The sequence below is a fragment of the Dermacentor silvarum genome, chromosome 10, assembly GCF_013339745.2.
Source record: "Dermacentor silvarum isolate Dsil-2018 chromosome 10, BIME_Dsil_1.4, whole genome shotgun sequence".
Taxonomy (NCBI): domain Eukaryota; kingdom Metazoa; phylum Arthropoda; class Arachnida; order Ixodida; family Ixodidae; genus Dermacentor; species Dermacentor silvarum.
In genome coordinates, this window is record NC_051163.1 from 103,790,852 (window position 1) to 103,813,026 (window position 22,175).

General features: G+C 44.8%; 1 protein-coding gene across 2 annotated transcripts; it reads right to left on the reverse strand.

The window, feature by feature from the left end:
• Positions 1-487: 487 nt before the first annotated feature.
• Positions 488-21,988, reverse strand: LOC119431728 (CAD protein). 2 transcript variants are annotated; one of them, XM_037699201.2, is made up of 9 exons: positions 21,798-21,988; positions 20,802-20,953; positions 18,830-19,099; positions 17,087-17,145; positions 12,713-12,796; positions 10,745-10,886; positions 7,335-7,515; positions 4,838-5,023; positions 488-608 (listed from the first exon to the last, which is right to left on the reverse strand). In XM_037699201.2, exons 2-9 carry the CDS (start codon positions 20,905-20,907, stop codon positions 503-505), a joined length of 1,134 nt encoding a protein of 377 aa, XP_037555129.1. In that variant the 5' UTR covers positions 20,908-20,953; positions 21,798-21,988; the 3' UTR covers positions 488-502. The 2 variants fall into 2 exon arrangements, with proteins under 2 accessions (XP_037555129.1, XP_049513061.1); XM_049657104.1 differs by having other exon boundaries at positions 21,860-21,969.
• Between the last annotated feature and the right edge of the window lie 187 nt (positions 21,989-22,175).

Consider the following 22,175-nt stretch of genomic DNA (forward strand, 5'->3'; position numbering starts at 1 on the left):
CCAACGTGATCAGTACCACAGATTGGGTGTGAAATTAATGGCATGTTCAACTAGTCTATACAGAGTGCTTTGGTAATGCTACAAAAGCCACGTAAGGAAAACCCTGAGCTCTATTACAAGATTAAATAGCTACAATGTTATAATGAAGCCTGATTATTCAGCCTGGTTACTCTTAAAATGGTCAGGCATGTGCACAAGGCACGTGCCGGTTTCCCACGAAGAACCCACCTGGCAAAATGCAGTTCCTGTGCTTGAACTGGTAGGAAACAAAATGCTCACGAGTGAATAGGCATGAAGCCCTCTTTTATTAATTTCTGGCATTTGCCTGCACCAGCCTTTACGATCTCACTTGGCTTATATGATTACATCTTTCAGATACTGCAAGTATGAAAGATGTCTGCTCAGCACCATTCCACACAGTTTTTAACTGATATGGTAGGTGTGCAAGCTCTCATGAAAGAGGCAGATTCTTCTAGCCCACAGCGAAGGGCACAAGCTGTACTTACTGAGTCTTGCTGGCAATGGAGTCCTTCACGGAGTCAAGGAAGACATCAAACAGAAACTCCAGGTCAGCTGGACCAGCCATGTGCTCCGGATGAAACTGCACACTGAAGGTTTCCCAGAGGCAACGTGTAATCAATGCAAGATTTAGATAAAACAGTATTTGTAAGATATAGCACTAATCAGGAACCCCCCCCCTCTAAAAAAAAAAAAAAGAATACTCTGGTTTCATGTGCCAAAACCACAATCTGGTTATGCGACATGTTGTAGTGCGGGAGTCTGGATTAGATTCAACCACCTGGGGTTGTTTAACATGCACCCATGAACCGCACATGAGCATTTTTTCATGTCGGCTCCAAACAAACCAGCAACTTTGAGCTCAGCAGTGCGACACTATAGTCACTGAGCCACAGAAGTGGCTATAATTTGTGAATGCAGAGCAGTTCTCACTCAATACACAAGAGTCCTGCCAAAAGAACTCTATGCATGTGAAATACAAATCACCTTGACCAAGGACCAAGCTCCTCAGTCAAGGCAGTGAATTATTTTCCCCAATTGCATAACCTTTCAAGCTAGCCAGAGCATTACATAAACATAGTGCATAGAATCTTCTTGCTGCTAATATCACGAGGTTGTGAGAAGGAAGTAGCGGCAACAGTGGACTTCACAGTAGTTAGGAGGAACACCGAGAGATGGTGCAAGTGTTATACAGGGCATTGTATTTGCTTGACAGAGCACAGGAAGGTGGACTTGGACTGATGGGCGTGGTTTTTGTGGTGTGGCGGCAGGTGCAGTGCAATCTTATCCATGTGTTCTTCACTGTTGCGTTTTCCAGTCTGCTATGTCTCGTTTTTGTGGCCCTGATCGAAATTCTGTTGATGTACATGTGCTGTAAAATTTCGGTGATACAAATCTCGCGGGGTCGTGTAAATTATTCTTATCACCCAAAATTTGTATCATCAAAACATGCACAAACTCAAGACAAAATGAATTTATTTTTAGCAGAAAAAAAAATCCTAATAGTGGAAACTTGTTGATACGTCCCTTGCTGCTGCGTTTTCCCGGCTGCTACATTGCGCTGTCGCAGTCCCGACCTAAATTCAACACTGACTTTCATGTATAAAGTTCCCCTTGATACGTCACGAATCTGTAATTTTCCTGCATCTTGCATTGCGTTTGAATGTGGCGATCATGTAAATTTAGCGGTGCAGCCATCTTGTACGTTGCAACAAGCGACCAACACGTTGCCGATACGGCGACAAGCAACCAAAGTTTGTACTAAGTGATTGAAGTTGAACAAGCCAGGCCCTGCACAAACATATCAAGAGAAAACTTGCGCACAGCAGTTGGTGAAGCAATTCAAAAAGTGCGCAGCGATAAAAACTTACCGAGAATCCCGCACACTGGGCCAAATCCACCAAGCGCAAGGCTACATTTACACTAAAAGCTCATTAATTTGAACTCGGTTTAATTAAAATCCCGCATAATTTGAAGGTTTTCGGTGGTCCTGACATTTGCCATGCAACCTTTTACTACCTAATTTGAACAGCACGCACACCTCTACCCAACCAATTCGCTGGCTTTAACCAGTGGCCTCCGAAACTTTGTTACTGACTACATGCACGGTGTATGTGTTAAGATGCATAAAACTGACTCTGTGCCAAAGGGTAGGCCTAATCAAGGAGGTTGAAAACTGGACGAGCTCCAAAACGCAGCTGGCTGATAAGCACCAGGCGCCTTTGCCAACTCTTTCGACAATACCGAAAAACAAGGCAAAGATCCTCAAAGCCTACAGCAAAACCTATTGGATAAAGTGCACAAAGGATTCATTTTCCTACATTGAAGACGCCAAGATGAACTCGCTACAGCATGCAAATGCAGCCCATCTGCCTGTTAATGGGACGCTGCTCCGTGAAAAGGTCAATGAACTTGCATGGTAGCCTGGCCAAGAGGAATTTAAGCGTAACAATGGCTGGCTGTCGTGATTTAAATACTGCAACAACCTCATGCTCTTGACAGTGTGTGGCAAAAACGAGAGCGTCGACACCATAGTTGTCGAGCATTGAAATATGCATACATTGGCTCCACTGCTTGATCTGTACGTGGAGGACGATTTTATAACTTGGACGAGGCCGTATTATTTTGCAAAATGCTACCAATGAAGACTTTCGCCCACAAGGATGCAATCATAACAGGAAAAAAATAATCCAAGGACAGAATAACTGTCCCGTTTGGCATGAATATGTCCGGCAGTCACAAGCTTTCACTGCTGATAATTGGTAAAGCGGAGAAGCCTCGGTGCTTTATGAATGCGCAATTCCCTCCTAAGGACTACGCGCTCTACAAAAAGGCTTGGATGATGGCAGCACTGTTCGAGAATTACATGTGAAATCTTCACCACAAGTTTAATGCTACCGGGTGGAAAGTTGCTTTTGTCATGGACATGCCCAGCCTAGGCTAACATTCAGAACTTGAAAGCAGTTAGGCTTGTCTTCCTACTGCCGAATGTTCCAGCAGTAATGCAGCCTATGGATTTAGTAATTCTGCATGTGAGGAAGATTTATTGCTGCCATTTGCTAAAAAGAATACTCCTGTGCTACGACAACTGCGAAAAATATTCTATAGACCTTCTGGGTGCCATTTGCCTAATCGTGTAAGCCTGGAAGCAAGTGCAGGGCAATATGATCAGGCGTTGCTGCAACCAAGCTGGGTTTTTCAAGCAGCAAGATACTATTTCCGCAAAGGATCCGAATAACGGTTGTGATGACATGTCAGATGCCTACTGCACTCTGGATGATCAAGGAGAGGCACTGTGGTCAAGCATGAATGACTTTGACGAAGACGACGAGAGCTTGCGCGACGGATTAAACTTAGCAGACTATTTGATCGCGGAATTTGATGTGCAGACGTCTTATGCAGACTTGGACGGATTACAAATTCAAGCCCTCCTTAAAATGTCTTTATCTTGCCTGTTAAGGCATTAATCATACCTTCATGTCTCGTGGTAAAGTTAAAAGATAAGCATGTTCTTTTGAAAATCAGAAGTACAGTATAGACCACTTATAACGTAACTGCTCTTAGTGCAGGACCGGATATAGTACGGTCTTCTCAGACTCCCGTTAATTTTCCCATAGCACTCCATGTATACGCGTACCGCTTACAGTGCAGCCGCGTGAGACGAAATACCGGTTATAATGCGGCTTCCGCCGGAAAATCTCGCCGACAAGGTCGGTAGCGAGCACGCTTCTCAACGAGGTGCGCCCACCGATGGGAGAGGAGATCAACGAGGGCGATGCGGAGGAGGAGCATGAGACGTGGAGCATGAGTCCAAGGGCGATAAAAATCGTCGCCGTGCGCCGTATGTGCGAGTAAAAGCGCGTGGGGGACACGTGCCTTCATGGAGAGTGAATGCACAGCGGAGAGCAAACGCGACTTCCATCGCGCGAAAGGCCGTGGGGGTATGGGAGGGAAGTGGGGCGGGGGGGCTTCTACTCTGCCAACAAATGCACCGGCTGTCGGTGTTGTCGTACGCACCGTATCTTGAAAGCGATCTCCACACGGCTCTGACCTTTGTATGCGCTGTGCTTGCCGCTCAGTTTCCGTTGAAGCGATAGACCACACCAACCTTCGCTCGCTGCGGCGGCCACGTTTCCCCACGCCCGCGTTTTGACAGTGGTTGTTTGCGGTCATCGAGTCTATTCATGTTTGCTTGTGCGCGTTGACGCCACGCTTGTTGATTCAGTTAGTAAGCGAATGTGTTCAAGTTTATGCAGCCGATAAAACTACTATCCCTACTCCTTATAGCTCTCTACTAATTTGCTATCGCAATTGATGCTTCGCCTTTCGGGCGAAACTGAGACATTTAAAAAAAAATTACTTTTGTCTGCTTCAAGCGAAGATCGTGGGTACTTGGAAATTAACTTTTCAACATTAATAAATTTAAACGAATGCAAAACTCCCAGTCGCACGCTTCGATTCTCGGATACGCGTGGCTGCTTGGTCTCCATGTTTTGCATACGTGCAGGGCTTGAAAATCGTTTTTGTTATAGTGTGGTACCGCTTATAGTGCAGATATTCACGACTCCGGGACTTACGTTACAAGCGGTCTACACTGTTCACTGTTCAAGTTCACCCAACATTTCACTTTTCATGCTCATACGAATTTTTTCACAACTTGTTCCACACTGATTCATGTTTAGGTGAACTGAACTTTCACTATTGACATGCCTCTACAGTATATTGTGAGCTCCCAAAGCAAAGTTACCAATGCAGCCCTTTAGAAGACAAGAATGCTGATTACAGGGATGGAAACATGTGGTAGCTTTCTAGTACCAACCTGAAGAACGGTAGTTTCCTGTGGACAATGCCTTCATTAGTGTGGTCATTGGCATTAGTGAAAAGTGGTGACCACTCAGAGGGAAGTGTCGATGCGTCCACGGCATAGCCATGATTCTGCGTGGTTATGCAGCAGCGACCAGAATCGCCAAAGAGGCAGGGCTGGTTGTGGCCACGGTTGCCGTACCTGAAAACATTCAAGATGGTAAAGCAAAACAATGAAAGTGCAGCGGCCACAAACACACTTCGTGTAGAATTAAAACAGTGCAGTACACCAAATGACGGTGCAAGACCTTTCACAAGGAGTAAGATTAATAAATCCAGCTGTGACAATGATTTTTAATGGAAGTGCGCCTGCTGCTTGAATTGCATTCTACAGCCTGCCATTAGGGAGCAAATCAACATCACACATCTGTCCACTGAAGGTACAAGAAAGACTGATCAGTAATCTACATAACTGTAGAACCTATTACTGGCATCAAAAAGCGTCACTGATTCCGGGACACCTAACTTTCAGCACTAAGCTCAAGAATCAACTAATTGCACGTCATGGTGCCAGCACAGATTGCTGCATTTATTCGAATATAATGCAAGATCTTTTTCCAAGAATACTTAACCTTGAGGTCACCCCCCACCTTATATGCTACCTTGACAGATTCAGTTACTGTTTCAATATCACAGCAGCAGTGCCACATTTCAAGTCATCAAGATTTTAGACAGCAGCACAGAGCGTAGCAAATAATAAGCCCTGGCAGGTGAGGCAGTACCATATTAAAGCCGGCCCTTTTGTTAGCATTGCAGAAAAACCTCAGATTGCTACACTGGAGAAGTGGGTTTGATACCAATTCATGAGTTTTTTTGCTCTTTAGTTTCTTTTCTTGTCTGTGACAGTTTGTCTGGCACGATGAGAACCTTTTCGCCAATTACCGTACATCTCATAAGGTAAGACTGCCACATACATCGGACCATCGGGTCATGTATTCGAGTTTCTTGCACAACCGTTGTTAAATGCGCTACAAAGCACATGTAAAAACAGTAGAACAAACATTGTAGAAACAGCGCAATAAATGTACTCATCCTCTACCTGACAATGCATTAGATCTGGCTGTCGAGATCGTGAGGACGTGTTGCTTGCTGTCACTTGCTATTAACAGATCTAAGTGGCGAAAATGTTTTCTTCTCGTCAGAGAAAACGACAGAAAGAGAGAGAGAAAGAAAAGAGAAGTTCCGCGGGGAACCGAACCCTGGACCATAGCGTGACAAGATGAGATGCTACCTCAACGACACTGCTGAGACTTGCTGATTCACTTTTCCAGTTGTCATACTAACCATTGCCTTGAAACTGTTAAGGCCTCTGCCACATTATTTTTGTTGATTTCGGCGTTTTGAAGGCTGATTATTGTGTGCTGTACATACATTCTACGCTAATCTCGTGTCTTATAACGTATGTAATGCCAAGAGTCGCCGCAAAATGCCTCTTTCATTAGAATAGTGAGCCGTCCACTGCGCTAGCACTTATTGCCGTCTAAATGTGCTACAGCACAGACAGTGGAATCTCATTGATACAATCTTTATGGGAACCGGAAAATAAAGTGTATCATATGAAAATCGTATCATTCAAAGTATTATCCAACCAAATTGTATTATCGGGAAAAGAAAAAAAAAAAAAAAAAACTTATCCCCAAAAACGTATTATGCAGAATTGTATCAACAAGGTTCCGCTGTACTCCTCTTTCATGTTCGTGCAGGTTTTTAGCTCGCACAAGTGATGACGGGAAGGCATGCAGGATAAGGAGCTCTGTACATACTTTAACCACTGTATTCTGAAGGTAGCACGAAGTTTTGCGAAACGCAGCTACTGAGCAGCGTTCTTCTTATGAAGCTGAATTAAATTCTCAGATTTTACGTGGCAAAACAATGATTTGATTATGAGGCACGCCATAGTGGGGGACTCCAGATTAATTTAGACCACCAGGAGATCTTTAACGTGCCCCCAATGCACAGGACAAAGGCGTTCTTGCATTTCACTCCATCGAAATGCAACCGTCGCGCCCGGGATTTCATCTCGCGACCTCGCATAGCCACACACGGCAGCTTTCTTCTTATGGATCTGCCGTATCTTTAAGGTGACAAAACTGGATTGTTGGCTCTAACGTCCGACGTAGCTTTGGACCATTTGATAAATAAAATGAACAGCTTGAAAATGCAAAACTGGTGGTTTTTATCCCAGGTGTACGCACTCAGCATATTATTTTCTTTGTCACAAAGTCAATGAACAAACAGAATTGGCTCATTTCGTCACTCATAACTGCTGTTAGCAGTAAAAAAAAAAAAGTATATGAAAAACAACAGTTGGCCATGAAGTCACAGTCACAAACATTTTGAGATAACAGGTAAAGCCCTTGCCAAGCAAACACTGAAACATGTTCCAAGTGCACAGGTGCCTTCGGTGTTTGTGCTTCAAAGCAGAGGGGCAATTCAAGCTGCTGCATACATACTTCATCTTGTACGTCTTGGCCCCTATGGCGAGGCACATCAGCTGGTGTCCTAGGCAAATGCCAAAGACGGGCTTCAGCTTGGCGGGGTCGGCGCATTCAAGAAACGTTCGCAGCATCTTGACTGTCGCAGCACACTGTGTCGGGTCTCCCGGACCGTTGCTCACGAACAGACCGTCACAATCTGTAAAAGAGGATGAGAAAAGTGCACAACAGCCAGCCTTGAGACGACAATCTGATCAAAACCGGAAAGTACTACAATTGGGATAAATGAGGCACTGAAATATGCTTTATACTCACGTTAACACCACACGTGGTACTAATTTGCTTCATTTACTGCCTCGGTAACACCAGCATGTGTTCTTCAAACAAGGCCACAGCCTGCTTGCAGACTGTTGCTACTGATTGTAATCTCTATATGTAGCAGGGACCCCTCCCACAAACTCTCCGATTCCGAAGCCCTGCCTTTGTGTACAACCCACTTGTACTGCCTACTGGCACAATAAAAATAGAAAAGGAGTAGGCTTCCAAAGGTGACTGCAGTCACCAACCGTTCATTTGGACACCGATAACACGGACATTAAAAAAAAAAAATTATGGTGTTTACTGTGCCAAAACCACGATCTGATTATGAGGCACGCCGTAGTAGGGGACTCCGGAAATTTGGACCACCTGGGGTTCTTTAACGTGCACCTAAAAGTGCACGGGTGTTTTCGCATTTCGCCCCCATCGAAATGTGGCCGTCGTGGCCGGGATTAGATCCCGCGACCTCGTGCTCAGCAACCCAACACCATAGCTACTGAGCCAACCACGGCGGGCGATAATTCGGACATACTCATAGACTCAATGTACAGTAAACCCTCGTTAAAACAAAAACACCTTAGTCAAATTATTGCTTTATTCGAAATTTCTCCCAGTCCCAGACCCAAATGCAAACATTTTAAACCGGATTACTTGAAGCATACTGATAAGGTGTTCTACTTAGAGAGAACTGTCAAGGGGTGCGTGTGCACTCACGGCGGCACTCAGCGCTTTCGCACCTAAGCCCCATGAATAAACAAAGGTATCAACATTCCTCCACTCCTGGCCTCTCCTTCTTGCCATGTGTGCCTTTGCTTATTGCACGCCCTCTCAGTTTGTTCTTTTTAATTGGGACGATCGTGCTGCGCAGCACGCCGATCGTTGCCATTGCCGGATCCACAATCACCACGATCAAGAGCAACTGTAAGGGCAACAGCGCATGTGTCAAAAGAAAAAGAAAAGAAAAAAAAAACAAACAAGAAAACAAAATGCACAGCCGGCAGCGTGTGGACACTCGCACACTTGTTTCTGCGGAAACAGCACGAGCACAACCACACAGCTCTGCTCCACAGACAAGGAGATGCAGATAAGCCCCGAACCGCCTCACTTGCCCTCGCTCGCTGGCTCGGGCGGCAAGATAAAAGAATGTCACTGCTTTTATTTTTATTCAGGGGGCTTATTCGCGCCAAGCAAGCGAGACACCCCTCTCTGTCGGCACACCCTTTTTCTCCATGCTATTGCGCCCGCACGTTACAAGTGGCGAGCGTTGCCTCCATCATAGCACCACAGCACTGTAGAAGTAGTAGTAGTGTGCAATGGCACCAACAAATGTTACTGCGCGTCGCCTTCCGTGGGCCACACCTTGCACAAAGAAGCCAATTGTGACCAAGAAATTCAATCCCGATCTGGTTCTATCATGATCGAAAATGCACCGTGTGGCACCCATATTACGACTTCCGCGGCATTGTGCTATTTTCAGTCAGCTTTTTTTAGCTTTTATGGAGCAGTCAATCGAATTGCCACATACAGCTAATTTTTTTGCCATCGTTTTCAGTTCTTTATAAAGAGGATTTACTGTACAAGTTTTACAGCAAAAACAAACAATTGGGGTTTCACGTGCCAAATCACTATCTGATTATGAGGCACATTGTAGTGGGAGTTTTTGAATTAATTTTTGACTGGCTGGGGATCTAAGTACTTGAGCGTTTTTTTGCATTTCGTCATAGATGGTGTAGGCCTCAAACAAAGCACACAAGTTGCAGTGATGTCGACATAACATGCACATGGCGCAAGCAGATTCAAAAGAACATTCTGGTTAGCCCCAATTTTCTTAAGCTTCAATGTCCACAGTACATTTCACTCCGTTTATAACTAACTCGATAGTTCCGTGAAAAGTTGTCATATCAGCAGTTCACTATATATGGACTTGACCTTAAAGCCACCAGTTAAAATTTGGCACTACTTTGGTCCGAAAACGAGACTTTCAGTTTAATTTTTCTTCCTGGTGCATTCCTGCACCTAGCTGCAAACTTCCGTTACAAGCGTGCATCTAAAGAACGAAGTGCGGAGTTGTGCAGCACTACGGCCCCCGGTTCCGATCACCTGTCATTTCAAAACTGCAAGCGCAGCTGCCATTTTTTATTTGGGAGCTTGTGATACATTTTACCACGAGCGGGACATGACTATTCTGCACACGAGAGCAAAGTGTTCCAGTTGGCTGGAAGCGTAAACTTGTGAAACTACTGTGGCATGCTGCCATTCTGTGAAGGTCTCAGCATTATGACTGAGCGTCAGCCACACAAGAGCCGTAACATTATGTTACCTATGTCGACTCGGGCGAAAAGAAATGAAATATTCGAAAGGCAAGCCGTTACGGCGAACCGTTATCACCAATTGGCAACACGTAAAGTGCCACTGAACCGTGATCTTCTGGTAACGGCGTCGTAACAGCCAACCCTCTGCAAAATTGTGCAGTGGCAGCACATGGTGCCGCATTCTCGCTGACTTGGGCCACATTGACAGGAATGCTTGAGCAGCCGTTATTACCATGGTGGAAAGACATGGATGGTCACTCCAAATAGTTAAAACAGACGCAATGCACATGGTGCCGCACGAACAATTGCTCAAGAACGGGAGTGGCGCCGTAATGGCATCTGATATCACACCATATTCGAGCGAGGCGGTCTCTCACTAATCTCGAAGGCTGTATCATTGTCGGCGTTGGAACTGGAGTGGGGTGTGTGCTACCGTGCACCCAGTTTGGTAGTGCTTCCGTGCTTTGGCACTTCACGTATGCCCTCTTTTTACAGTGATCGGGTTCGAAGCGTTCATTGTAGCAGTACGGAGATTTAAAAAATGTTTGGTATATCTGGCAGCAGTTTCCATAGGGAGGGTTGGAAAATCGTAAGTGCACTGAAATATGGTCGTTATAACCAATAGATTGTTATAACTTGGATTGTTACGAGTGGGTTTGACTGTAGTACATTTGTGGCTATAAAAGGCAGCAGAAGTGACAAGCCTTGTTCAGTGAGCAAAACTCTTGCGTCACTCAAATATATTGCATTTACCAATCTGGGCACACTTTGCAATGGCATTAAAGGACAGCTCCTCACCCTTGGGGTCCACAGGATGGTCCCAGGGCACCACTGTGACACGAGCTCCCCGAGATATAAGACAGCGCAGCTGGTTATACTTCATGCCGCAGTCCACCACGGTGATCGATGGCTTGCCTGTTTCATTGTACACGATGGGTGCCTGCAATGTGTGGACAGCAGAGACGTCACAGACACCTCTGACACAGCAGGCGCTATACTCTTGAGCTATCACTATCGGGAATATTTTCAACTTTAGCATCACGTAATGTTTAGTGCGAGATGCATCCAATATACGCACACTTAAAGTGACATCTCCGAAAGTGGTTGACCAAGAAACACATGCCTGAGGAAGCACTTGCTTACTTCATTAACACCAGAGAGCCCTAACACCATTCCACAGATAGGAAAATTAAAACAACTTGATCATTTCTAGCGTGGAGAGTACATATGCACCAAAAACACAATGAGACGTCTTTTAGGTAATAATTATTTTAATAACCAGTAATTGGTTTGCTAACCTATCCATAACTAAAGCTTCGCTCCAGCATGTCGAAAGTGCTACCATGGCGTAGGTGAGCATGTGCTAAGGTCTTTTTGGACGGGAAAGGAGGCTGCTGCTGGCCGCTCTGCTTGCTTCGGTTTGGCCTCGACTTCCCGCACGTCTTTCCTTGTCATTTTTATGGCATGCGACATTACGGTAGCTAGCGACACATCAAACCCGAGCCAAAGGCTCGGGTTTGATGTGTCGCTAGCTACTAACAAACCCGAGCCTTTGGCTTGGGTTTGTTAGAAAAGCGGTCCACGAGAGAAATTTTGTTCAAAACAATTGCGCAGTTTTTGGAGTTTGAATTCCATTGGAGTTCTTCTCTATTCAAATACACAGGACTTTGCCATGATCAACAAAGCAGTTTGAATTATCCGTCAATTTGAATTAACAGATTTCAAATCGCGATTTCAGTGCATTAATGATTTTTGTTAAAAAATTATTTTATCTGCAATCTCACATTTGTAAGCAATACCGTGAATTTTCATATGGCCTGGATTGGAAGATCTGTTGACTCGCCAGTCTAGGTAGAAACCATAGGAGCATACCAAAAGTTTTTAGCACTGCCTAGCGCCGTGCAACATTCACATCACACATTAACTTTAACCTTTCTTTTTCTTAAATTTTTAAAACAAATTCAGTCATCTCCGAGAACATGAAGGTGGCAAGCAAGCAAGAGACATGCCTTGAAAGCAACTGACTTCCCTCAATCTGCGCGTGGCACTTGCTCGTCTCATCTAAGTCGTGGTTGGACTGAAGCGAGGGGTGCGGTGCTGCATGGCCAGTTCATTAGCGCTTACATTCTTTGGAAGTTCGCGTGCACCCTCTTTTAACTGCGACCGGGTTTGAAATGTTCGTTGTAACAGTACGGCACTTTTGAAAATGTTCCGTTACATCTGGATGCAGTTTCAATTGGCAGGATCGAGAAATTGTAAATGCAGTGAAATTAAATCCGATAACTTAATATATCCGGGATGGTTATAAGTGGGTTTGACTGCATTATGTTTTTTTTTACGACATTGTTTGTGGCAAGCTAGTGTAAACAAGCTGTCGATGAAGGCATTTGTGCCCAACGCTCGAAGGCGTTGGAAATTTCAATAGAGTTCTGCGCAACTCCACTGACCCGATATGCCACTGATGCAAAGGCTCATGAAGCTAGTTGTGCAGCAGCACGCCCTACTTTGCCATTGTGTTGATAGACAATCAGCGGTATGCAGGTGTTTGAAATGCTCATGTAATGCTAATATGAAAGGCATTCTATTTGGTTTCTTCCCTTCTACACATCATTCTGGCATGGTAGTGTAGCCACGTTGTGCATGCTTGCAGATACCTCAACGAGACATCAAAGGTGTTTGAAAACAGTGCTGCCATTCGTGACGCAAGCACTAAAGTGCTAACACTTGTGGTTGCAGTTTTCCTACATCATGTGGCACCCTCCTCACCTTGAGAGAGACTTCCTTGACGAGGTTCAACAAATTTGGGTTTTCAAACTGCAGGGGAGTGTGCTCCATGCCTTCTACTATAATCTGCAAGTGAGCACAGGCAGAAAGAAAAGCTTACAATTCATCCATATGCTAGTCTGACGCATGTGCTTAAACAACAGCCAAGAGCTATGAAACCATCTAGAAATACTATAAGGCAATGAAAAACAAGGCATGCTTTTTCTTACACACAATTGTATGCCATAATCAGCTGAAGGAAAGTGCTTGTGAACCCAACAGTACCAAGGACGCTGGGCTCCTTGATATCATTGCTTTTCTTATTATCAAGTTCAAATGCAAACAAAAGTTTTGAAAAGTGGTTCGTGGCAGCTGCCTCTAAATGGGGAATCACTTTTGCTTCCTTCGAACGAAAGGTGGCAGGGAAGGTATAGGCAACAAAGGCCAGGAAACACAAAAGGAACAAAGCATTGGGATAACTGGCACTGCACATTCCCATAGCACTAACGACACATATTCTACAAGAAGACAGAGCTCTTTGTGCTTCCCCTACAAGGAACACCGGAGTTCTACTGTAATCAATAACATGCCACCCAAAAAGCAGCAGCACTAACTGGTTACTCTACAAAAGTGCCATGAAGCATCCCTGCGGTCACATGTCAGCATGAAGTGAAGAAGCTGAACTGCCCCAAACCACAAAGAATAAATATAAAAAGGCACTGCACTTGTGACTTGGCACTCGAGTTTTCTCTCTCTGTCCGGCACAGTTAAGTTTCTTTTTCAAAATGTACAGAACCACAGTTAGCACTTCTACACATCGTAGCAGGTTTTATATGCTCTTTGTATGATGTAATTGCCATACGTAGAATCTGCTGTTTTTAAGGCTTGCAGAAAAATTTATAGCAGGTGACTGGGTCGACGTTTCAAAAGTTTGTCTCAATCAATTACACGAACTCTCGCCACTGCGCCTTGGCGACTAAAATTTCAGGTGCTACATGATGGCTCGATTGCCTAGACAAGACATGCAATACTAAATTGCTAACATCGCTATTAGAAATTACCGAGGTATGCTCGGTGACAAACCGAGTATTTCAGAACAAGCTCAGCCCATAAAACTGCGTGGCAGGTGTCTTTTGAACCTCTGTGCTCTGAAACACGCGCCCACATTAAAAGAAGGCAAGCTGCCAGATCAGACAAGTATGTTGTCAGCACGTTCAGAGAGAAACCCCTTCCCACTCAAAAGCAGCTGCTGACAAAACATTCCTTGCACGGCTCCTGCTATCTTCCCACAGCTGCGTCTTCTCAAAGGCAAGCACACGTGTGCCATATGTGGCATAGCTTAACCACAAGACACATCCATGCCGCGCAATTTCTATGCTGGAAAAGCATGTTGTCGTTCTCAATACAGCCGACGTTAATGAAGATATGAGAGGCAGTACTTCTGCTCCTATAACCAAGAATGCAGGAAAGTAAACCAAGAAAATGGGGGTGGGTGTCAACACTAGCTTTTCCTTCCGTTTCCAGGGATGCTCGACTCCCACACAACCTGATGCTTATATTTTCCCTTCACAAATCTTACATCTGCCAAGTGAATCTTCGTTTCTCCACATCACACATGCACAATGGAAAGACCCATTGGCATAGTTACGCAGCCACACCAAGAGATGGCTTGAGCGCTCCATACTAGTACATAATGCCTAACAATATAGATAGCTCAGGTGCGAGAAGTGCTTCTGGTTACTGGTTATGGAACAATGACATGCGCAAATAAACTGCATGTTTGCCAGGACCCTTTGCAGGACTGTCTGTACTTTAGGCTTAGAGTAGACCTAACTGTTGATTATATGCTTCGCATCTTCCTTCTGTTGTCATTGTCACCCAACCCATGCTCCTTTCTTTTCCTTCCAACAGCGCAGAGTAGATGGCTAGAGGAATGTACCTCAGGCTGACCTCTCTGCATTTCGTATCATTAAACTTATCTCTCTCAGTCCCTGTCCCGCAGAAGGCTTCTCGTTTGGAAGTAAAACTCGACGCTCATACACCCTTTGACTCACAGAACTGCACCAGCGAAAGACTTGGGCTTTGGAACCAGGCACGGGCTCCAATAACCAGCGCATCAAAGTACGAATGGCGCCATTTGCAATCGAGATACCAAATCTTAGCCGGCTTTAGGCGTACAGAGAGGGTCGACTCACATGTGTCCGGTGATATGCCAATAAAATATGCCTCCCCTATCTCCCTTGTTCGAGTGTCGCAATGCAGATACAACACTGCAGTTTTTGCAGCGTGGTAAGGTGTTGCCCCTTGTACATCGCACAGGCACAGCCGGGTGAGAGACTAGACAAGGTACATAGACGGGTAAAAAAACGATGCCTTTATTCTGCGACAAGCGGTTATATATAACACACAGTGGCCGACGGAACATCACCCGATCCGTCACGTCAACAATGCACGGCGCAGCAGGCTCAATCGCTGCGAACGGTGCGCCGTGTGCTATTGACAGTTTTATTCAAAAGTGGCTTGCATCCAGACTGCCTACAATGCTGTGCAAAGTGGGAACATGGAGGGCATATCAAAAAGTAGCTGTGCTCTCGTAGCCACACGTTCAAACATTTGTTGACGCTCTGGATTATCTGAAAGCGACATTCTTTACGCTGTGCTGCACGTGCGCTTATGCTCCTGGTTTTTATTTAGGCTTATGGTTTCCTAATAAAAATTCAGTTGTAAGTAAAGCAATTATGAGTGTTTCCTTCTCTTGTGCTTTATCTTTTTTTTAGCCATAATTAAATACGGTCAACCTATGACAACTCGCACAATTTTCTTGTTTTGTTTTCTTCTATCTTCATAGGCATGTCTGGAAATAGCCAACCGTATTTATTTGAATATAGGTTAACCTTTTTTCGAAAATGATCTTCAAAATGAGACATCAACCTATATTTGTGACTGAAGAACCTAGACTTATATTCATGAACAAATGTAGCAAACTTACTGAGCTAACATACTTCCTCTGTCATGAGTATCTTAAGGCCAGTCTAGAGATTATCCAGACTGCCTGAAATTCTGCATAACTAACACACTTGAAGGCACCAAGGAGGATGTCGTTTGGGTGACAAGGATGCCTGTGAAGTATCCCATGAAGACGACTTCTCTGGCAGTTCCAACGAGGATGCAGCTTATGACATCGACTAGCGAGATTTAGTAGCCGAGCTCACAGTAAATAAAGGCATGTCACGTTCGAAGTTTTCATAAAAAAAAAAAAAAAAAAAATATGGGTCGACATATATTCAAATTATAATTTTTTATTTCTTGGCAGGTTCAATAAGCATGGGTCGACCTATTATCGAGTACTGTATTTATTCTATTATAAGGCGATTATAAGTTGGGGAACCCAAGAATAAAAAATTAAGTATGCACACTAATATAAGGGGTTATAGAGAACCCGAAGAGTTATTCAAACTTGGAAAGGATTGCCTGAAATACTGAATTACTCACACAGCCAACACACAAGATGGTGATGATTAAAAGTGAGAAAAGGAGCATCAACACGCAGAGTGTCGATTGTATGCGAATTTTCATTTTAGGTGTGGCTTCACAGCAGCACGAATCATGCCTCATGGTGTAACTTCACGGCACGGTGACGTGCACTGCCGTAAAGCCACACTATCAGGCGAAATTTTCAGTGCCGTGAAGCCACACCTAAAGGCAAAATTCGCGCAAGGCAAGGGGGAGGCGAGGGTGAGGCTAAGAATTATGGGAAAGAACCTCGCCTTATATTTGAATAAATACGGTACCTAGCGATTATTCTCGAACAAACCTGCATAATGTGCCGCTTCATTTATTCTTCTGCCTTTTTTTTTTTCTGCAGTCTCGGTGCAAATCTTAGTGGAAAAGATGCGAAATATGAAAAAAATGACCAGAATGATAGAACAAGCATGCATTTTGGCAATTCCATTTCCCCTGTTCTCTGTTCTGTTGTCGATGTGCATATACGTTAGCACATACTGGCACCTTTCATGAAAAGTGTATCCATCTTCTCTCAAAATAGCTACGAGGGATGCTCTTTGCTGTCCAGTCGTTCTTGCACATTATTTCGCGCTTTTCCGCTGCAAGAAGTATGAATCAAATGCCCCAGCAACAGGTAGTTACACATTATACCCATCCACATGAGGATATATCTTTATAATTTACCAACAAAGGACTCTGCCATCTATTGTAAACTTATATTGGTACATCCACCGATAGTTCTCCAGCAAGCTCTAAGATCTCGACAAACAGATCGCTGCCCATCTTAATGAAAGCAGACATCAGGCCTGGGACAGGATAGCACAGCCTCACATGCACACCAAAGCAGGCTATGAAATGAAACTTATGCCTGACCTTTCCAAGCATGATGCCCTTTTCCCGAATCTTCTTGGTCAGCTTCCTAGTATCAATACCTGTAAGACAATGCTGCTTGTAAGCGTCTGGTAGTTAAGTGGGCTTTTTCTTGCACTGAGTGCAGGAAAAAAAAAATTCAATTCCTACAACTAAAGCACTGGGAACCAAGGCTTGCTGACCGACAGCATTTTCAGTTTAATGTAACAACGGGGACAAAATATTACAAGATCTGCAAGCGGATGCCAAACTGCATTTCTGCGCCTTTTGATGAAGCAAGCACCTGGCGTCGAGACATCACAATGAGCATGCATGATTTTTTTTTCTTGCTCATGTATTGCCAATATATCCACTTGTGGCCACCCTGCTGTTAAAATCAGCATTAATACAGATAATTACACTACGTCAACCGTCTGCTTCAGTTGAGGGAGTGTGCGGTGCATTGTCGCACATTAGAAGAGCCGAAATAGATACCGCTCTTCCAGCGTAGTAATCTTCTGCACTGATCACGATTGCGATGGCAGTAACAAACAAAAATAACCCACTGACACTTTTGATTGTGACAAAAAAAAAAGAAAAACTATAATATGCAAAAGAAAATTTTTGTCTGTGACTAGCACAGTGGAACCTCTTGGATACAATTCTGTGTAATACGTTTTTTGAGGTGATACATTTTTTTTCTTTTCTGATAATACGTTGGATGATAAGCTTTATTTTCCGGTTCCCGTGAAGATTGTATCAACGAGATTCCACTGCACTTTGCAAAGCAGCTTTTCTCCCAATGTTTTACAACTAGCTAAACAAGACTAAGGCTAACAGGAACATGGAGACGAAGTAAGCAACAGAAGTCAAACAAGGGATGTCTTAGGCTGCAGCCACAGACATCTCATATTGTCCCACTCAAAAACTGGGAACAGGACTATGAAAAAGATTACCTGTGCCTGAAGACAGAAGGAGGAAGTGACGAAAAAAGTACGAGAAGATGGAAAGATGGTGTCTACCAGGAGAATTAAAGGAATGTTCAAGGCCGTCTGACATTCACTGTTACAATATTTGCACTTGTCGGACTGAAGGAGACAAAGCCGGTCCACACCATGCAGCACAGCCAAATCGGAGCATATGAGCGCGAGCATGCACTCAAGCCCTGTCGTGCACAAAGCAAATGCTGTGTATATGCATTAAAGTTGATAAGAGTGATAATACCCGCTCTTCTAGCTAACAATGAATGAAAGTGTTACATTTGAAATAGATGCCTATGCAATTTTGTCGTAGTTCATTTGAAGTCGTATATGATGAACCCTAATTTTAAAGTGCCACCGGAATAAAACTGGCTGTGGTTATGAGGCCGTATTTGGTGAAGGTTTCTTTGTGGCGTCTGAACATGTACATGCCATGGTCTGTGGTGGCACTGTGGCACATGTGTGTAAGAATGCCATCAGCATTCTTAGCCTACTTCCCCAGCTGTAAATTGTAAATAAAGGTGTCTCCAGCAATTCGGTTTGTCGCTACCTTGCTTCAGTGCTAATCACATTAGCATTGACAGTCACGACGAGACGAATTCTGCCGCAATTTTCTTTCCCTTCTCAGTTTCGTTCTGGAAAGAAAGAATATCAAAATGTTGTGGTTCAATGGCTTGTTTCAATTTGCGGTTCCCTTTTGGTTTGACACCCTGATCAGAAGTAACAGTTGTACAAAGGTGGTGTCCCTGCCAAGAAAAGCACCCAAACAAACCGATGACTTCCTTACCCGAGATGCCTGGCACGGCTGCAGCGTGAAGCCAGTCAGAGAGGGACTGACGGGCACTCCAGTGGCTGTACTTGTCCACACACTCGCCCACGACCAGGCCAGCTGCCCAAATCTTGTGCGACTCGAAGTTGATGGGAATGCCGTGCACGTCCTTCTCGGTGTTGGGAACACCATAGTTGCCAATCAGCGGATAAGTCAACACAAGAATTTGCCGGCAGTACGAGGGATCGGTCAGCGATTCCACGTAGCCCACCATGCCTGTCTGGAACACTGCATGGCAAATTGCGGGGAGGGGAAGAATGACGAAGCAGCCAGCTTGAGATATTTAGAAAATTAGCATTGCCAAAAATGAAAAAGCTCCCTAATCAGTGCAATGACATTTAAAAAAATATTTTTCAACTTGCAGGTTAAATTTCTGCCGAATCAAAGAGAGAGCGCAAAGACAAACAAAAAGCAAAGTTAAATTAAAACTTGGCAGTCCTGAAGAATGAATGCACTGCAAAGAGCAGCGTTTCCACAAGCAAGGAAAAGACAAATGTTGAGAAAGGATTGGCCCCGCTACTTTGGAAGTAAGGTGCCTTCTCCTGCTGACACACAGCCTTTATCAAAAGAAACGAAACCACTGCTCGCATGGCTGTAGCTGCCTCCACAATGTCTACCTGGCCTGCCAGTGCATCTGAAGCACTTCAAAAGTGAGGGAAGTGAACCCTTACCCCCCCCAGAAGTTTCTAGCGCAAGAAGTGATGACACAGCACAGGCAGGACTTGGCAACATTCATGCCCCTAGTCAGCCTAGTGGCTTCAATAGTTTTAACAAAATTCTAGCATCTCCTTGCCAAGAATCTGTAATAATAAACAAGTCTTGCTGTATTTTATATGTGGGAAAAAGAAACTACAACAAGGCTATCCTGCTGATGATTCCTTCACCAGAATGCACGAATGTACGTTTTTGTCTTTAGGCTCTCAGCAGTGTTTCACCAGATGTGTGCGTGGTCCCCTGTGAAAACTCATTGTCACTCATTAACCAAGAGTGGCAGAGCATGGTCTCCAAGATCCTTAGCCTGACACAGATCAAGTTCCTGTGCTCTGTCGACTATCTCAGAGGCTGTGAAACACACTATTGACTCACAGATAGCACACGGGCTCTTCTGTTTATCGAGGCTTAATGCTACATTCGGCTGGTTCAAATCGAGTGCTTGGAACACATTTGGCTAGTTCTTTCAGAATGCCGGGATCCAGCTCAGATCGCTGGATCTGGTTATTATGTGGTTCCTACAGCATCCGTTGTTGGCGTAGCTAAAGTAACCACCCTAGCACGATGGCAGTCATGGCCGTGCCTTGGTACATGCACACCTTGTTTGTTTACAACAGAAGAAGCGCTGTTGTGTCTTCAGGGGCCACCTAGTGGACATGTCTATTTCTTCTGCCGTCAGAAGAAATAGACAGGTGAAATAGGCTGAAGAAATAGACAGAAGAAATAGGCTGGCGAAGGCGTCAGAAGGAGACAGGTGCCCCCAGCTAATCAGCACTGCAGCAGCAGACAAAATGGTCATGTCCACTAGGTCGACAAAGAATACCGCCTCCTGGTCCGGCCTCCGATTGTTCCGGCATGCGGCTGCACAATCAGCTAGTTGAGTCCGATCAAGCGTGGGCTCTACATAATTGCAATCTCAGTGAGAGAAGGCAGTAGCGAATAGTCAAATGTACCACTAAATTTAAGAAAAGACCTGCTGCCTTCAAGAGAGACTTTATCCTTAATGAAGGCCACTTTTTTATATCCCAAAGCAACATACCAAGTTGAGACATTTCAGCTTTTATCGATGAGCATATGAGGTCATCCACAAGCAAAATGAAAGTGCATATTCAAGATGAAAGTGATCAGACAAGCAAGCAAGTTTTCAGTATGCTCGTGTGAAGCTTCACTAGCTGTGACAGACAAGGCTTGCGGAAAAGTGTGACCTTATCAAACTCACCAACTTCCCCGGATATGCACCTCGGATTTCCAAACGCGACACCTGCATACGTAGACCCATCTTCCAGGATGAGCTGCGCAGATCTGCGCTTTGGCGTGGTCTCCATGGCAATGCGGTGGGTGACGCTGCTTGTTCCCGGCTATTAGGGCAACCTGAAAAAAAAAAAAATGTTTTTCACATCAACGAGAACACTTCAGCGTCGGGGCAGGGACGTATACAGGGACAATGACAAAAACAGAAACTACAGCTGAAGATCGAGCGCAGGACTCTCCACCAGTGATACCAGAGGCCATGCTGCAAAATGGTACACTTTAAATGCCTTAGGCACGTTTGGTGCAACTGTGTGGCTTTAGTGCACTGTACACGGCAAAATGTGCCATCACGTATAAACATAAGAAAGCAGCGAACCTCCAGGCGGTAGAAAGGGTGAAACCAGCTTAATGCTTCGCGCATTATAAATTCCATATGAAATCGCGGAGTTTGGTGCGCTCGTTTAACCGGCTAATTGGTGAACGGCTACTGGAAGTAACATTACACGAAGTGTTTAACTTCACTTCCACCCATTCTTCCAAGCTGTGCGCGGGAGAGTTTGTCGCGGTCGCCTCTCGTTTGCACGGCAAATCCCAGCGAGTTCAGCCAATGAGAAATTTCCTGCCGCCGGAATTATTTCCCTATGTGAAAGCGAAAAACTGCAACGATTTTTACTACACCATACGTCGGAAAACCATAAAGTTATCGAGATGCACCTAAGAAACGTGCCGACTGCACGTAGCTCAGGAGACGGCAACTGCGAGAAACTGAAGGCACGAATATTTGGCTCAGCGAGTTGTCACGGGTGTGGCAGTACCCGACTCTTCTAGAGACAGGCGCAAACAGGTTACTGATGCTGCTGTTGAGCTCTGCCACTGTGCCATCAAAGTATTCAAGCGACAGCACATGTGCGGCGCGTGTGTGCCAGCACTGCGAAAAGACAAAACACGTTCAAAGCGGGCTTACCTACTCGTGCATGCACCGCGCACAGGAGAAGAAAAAAAAATTGCCAAGGCTAGAGAGCCTACAGTTCAAGTCTGCCGGGAGGTCGAGCTTCGGAAAACGACAAATTCTCAAGTCGGCGCTCACCACGGCGACATTGTTTACTGGAAAACACGTGCTGCGGCTCAAGCAATTCAAGTCGAGCTGCGCCGGCTGACACGCTCAGCTCGCCCGCGCGTATTACGCAAAGAACCCACCACGTGTCGCCACCTTACCGATGAAGTTTTTGCGGCAAGAAAACAGCTGATATTGCGGTTTCTGATTTCGAGCCAGTTATACTTGATACTTTATTACAAGATTGAAGATTCTGTGACTATACGTCTGTCGTAAGCAGCCTATAAC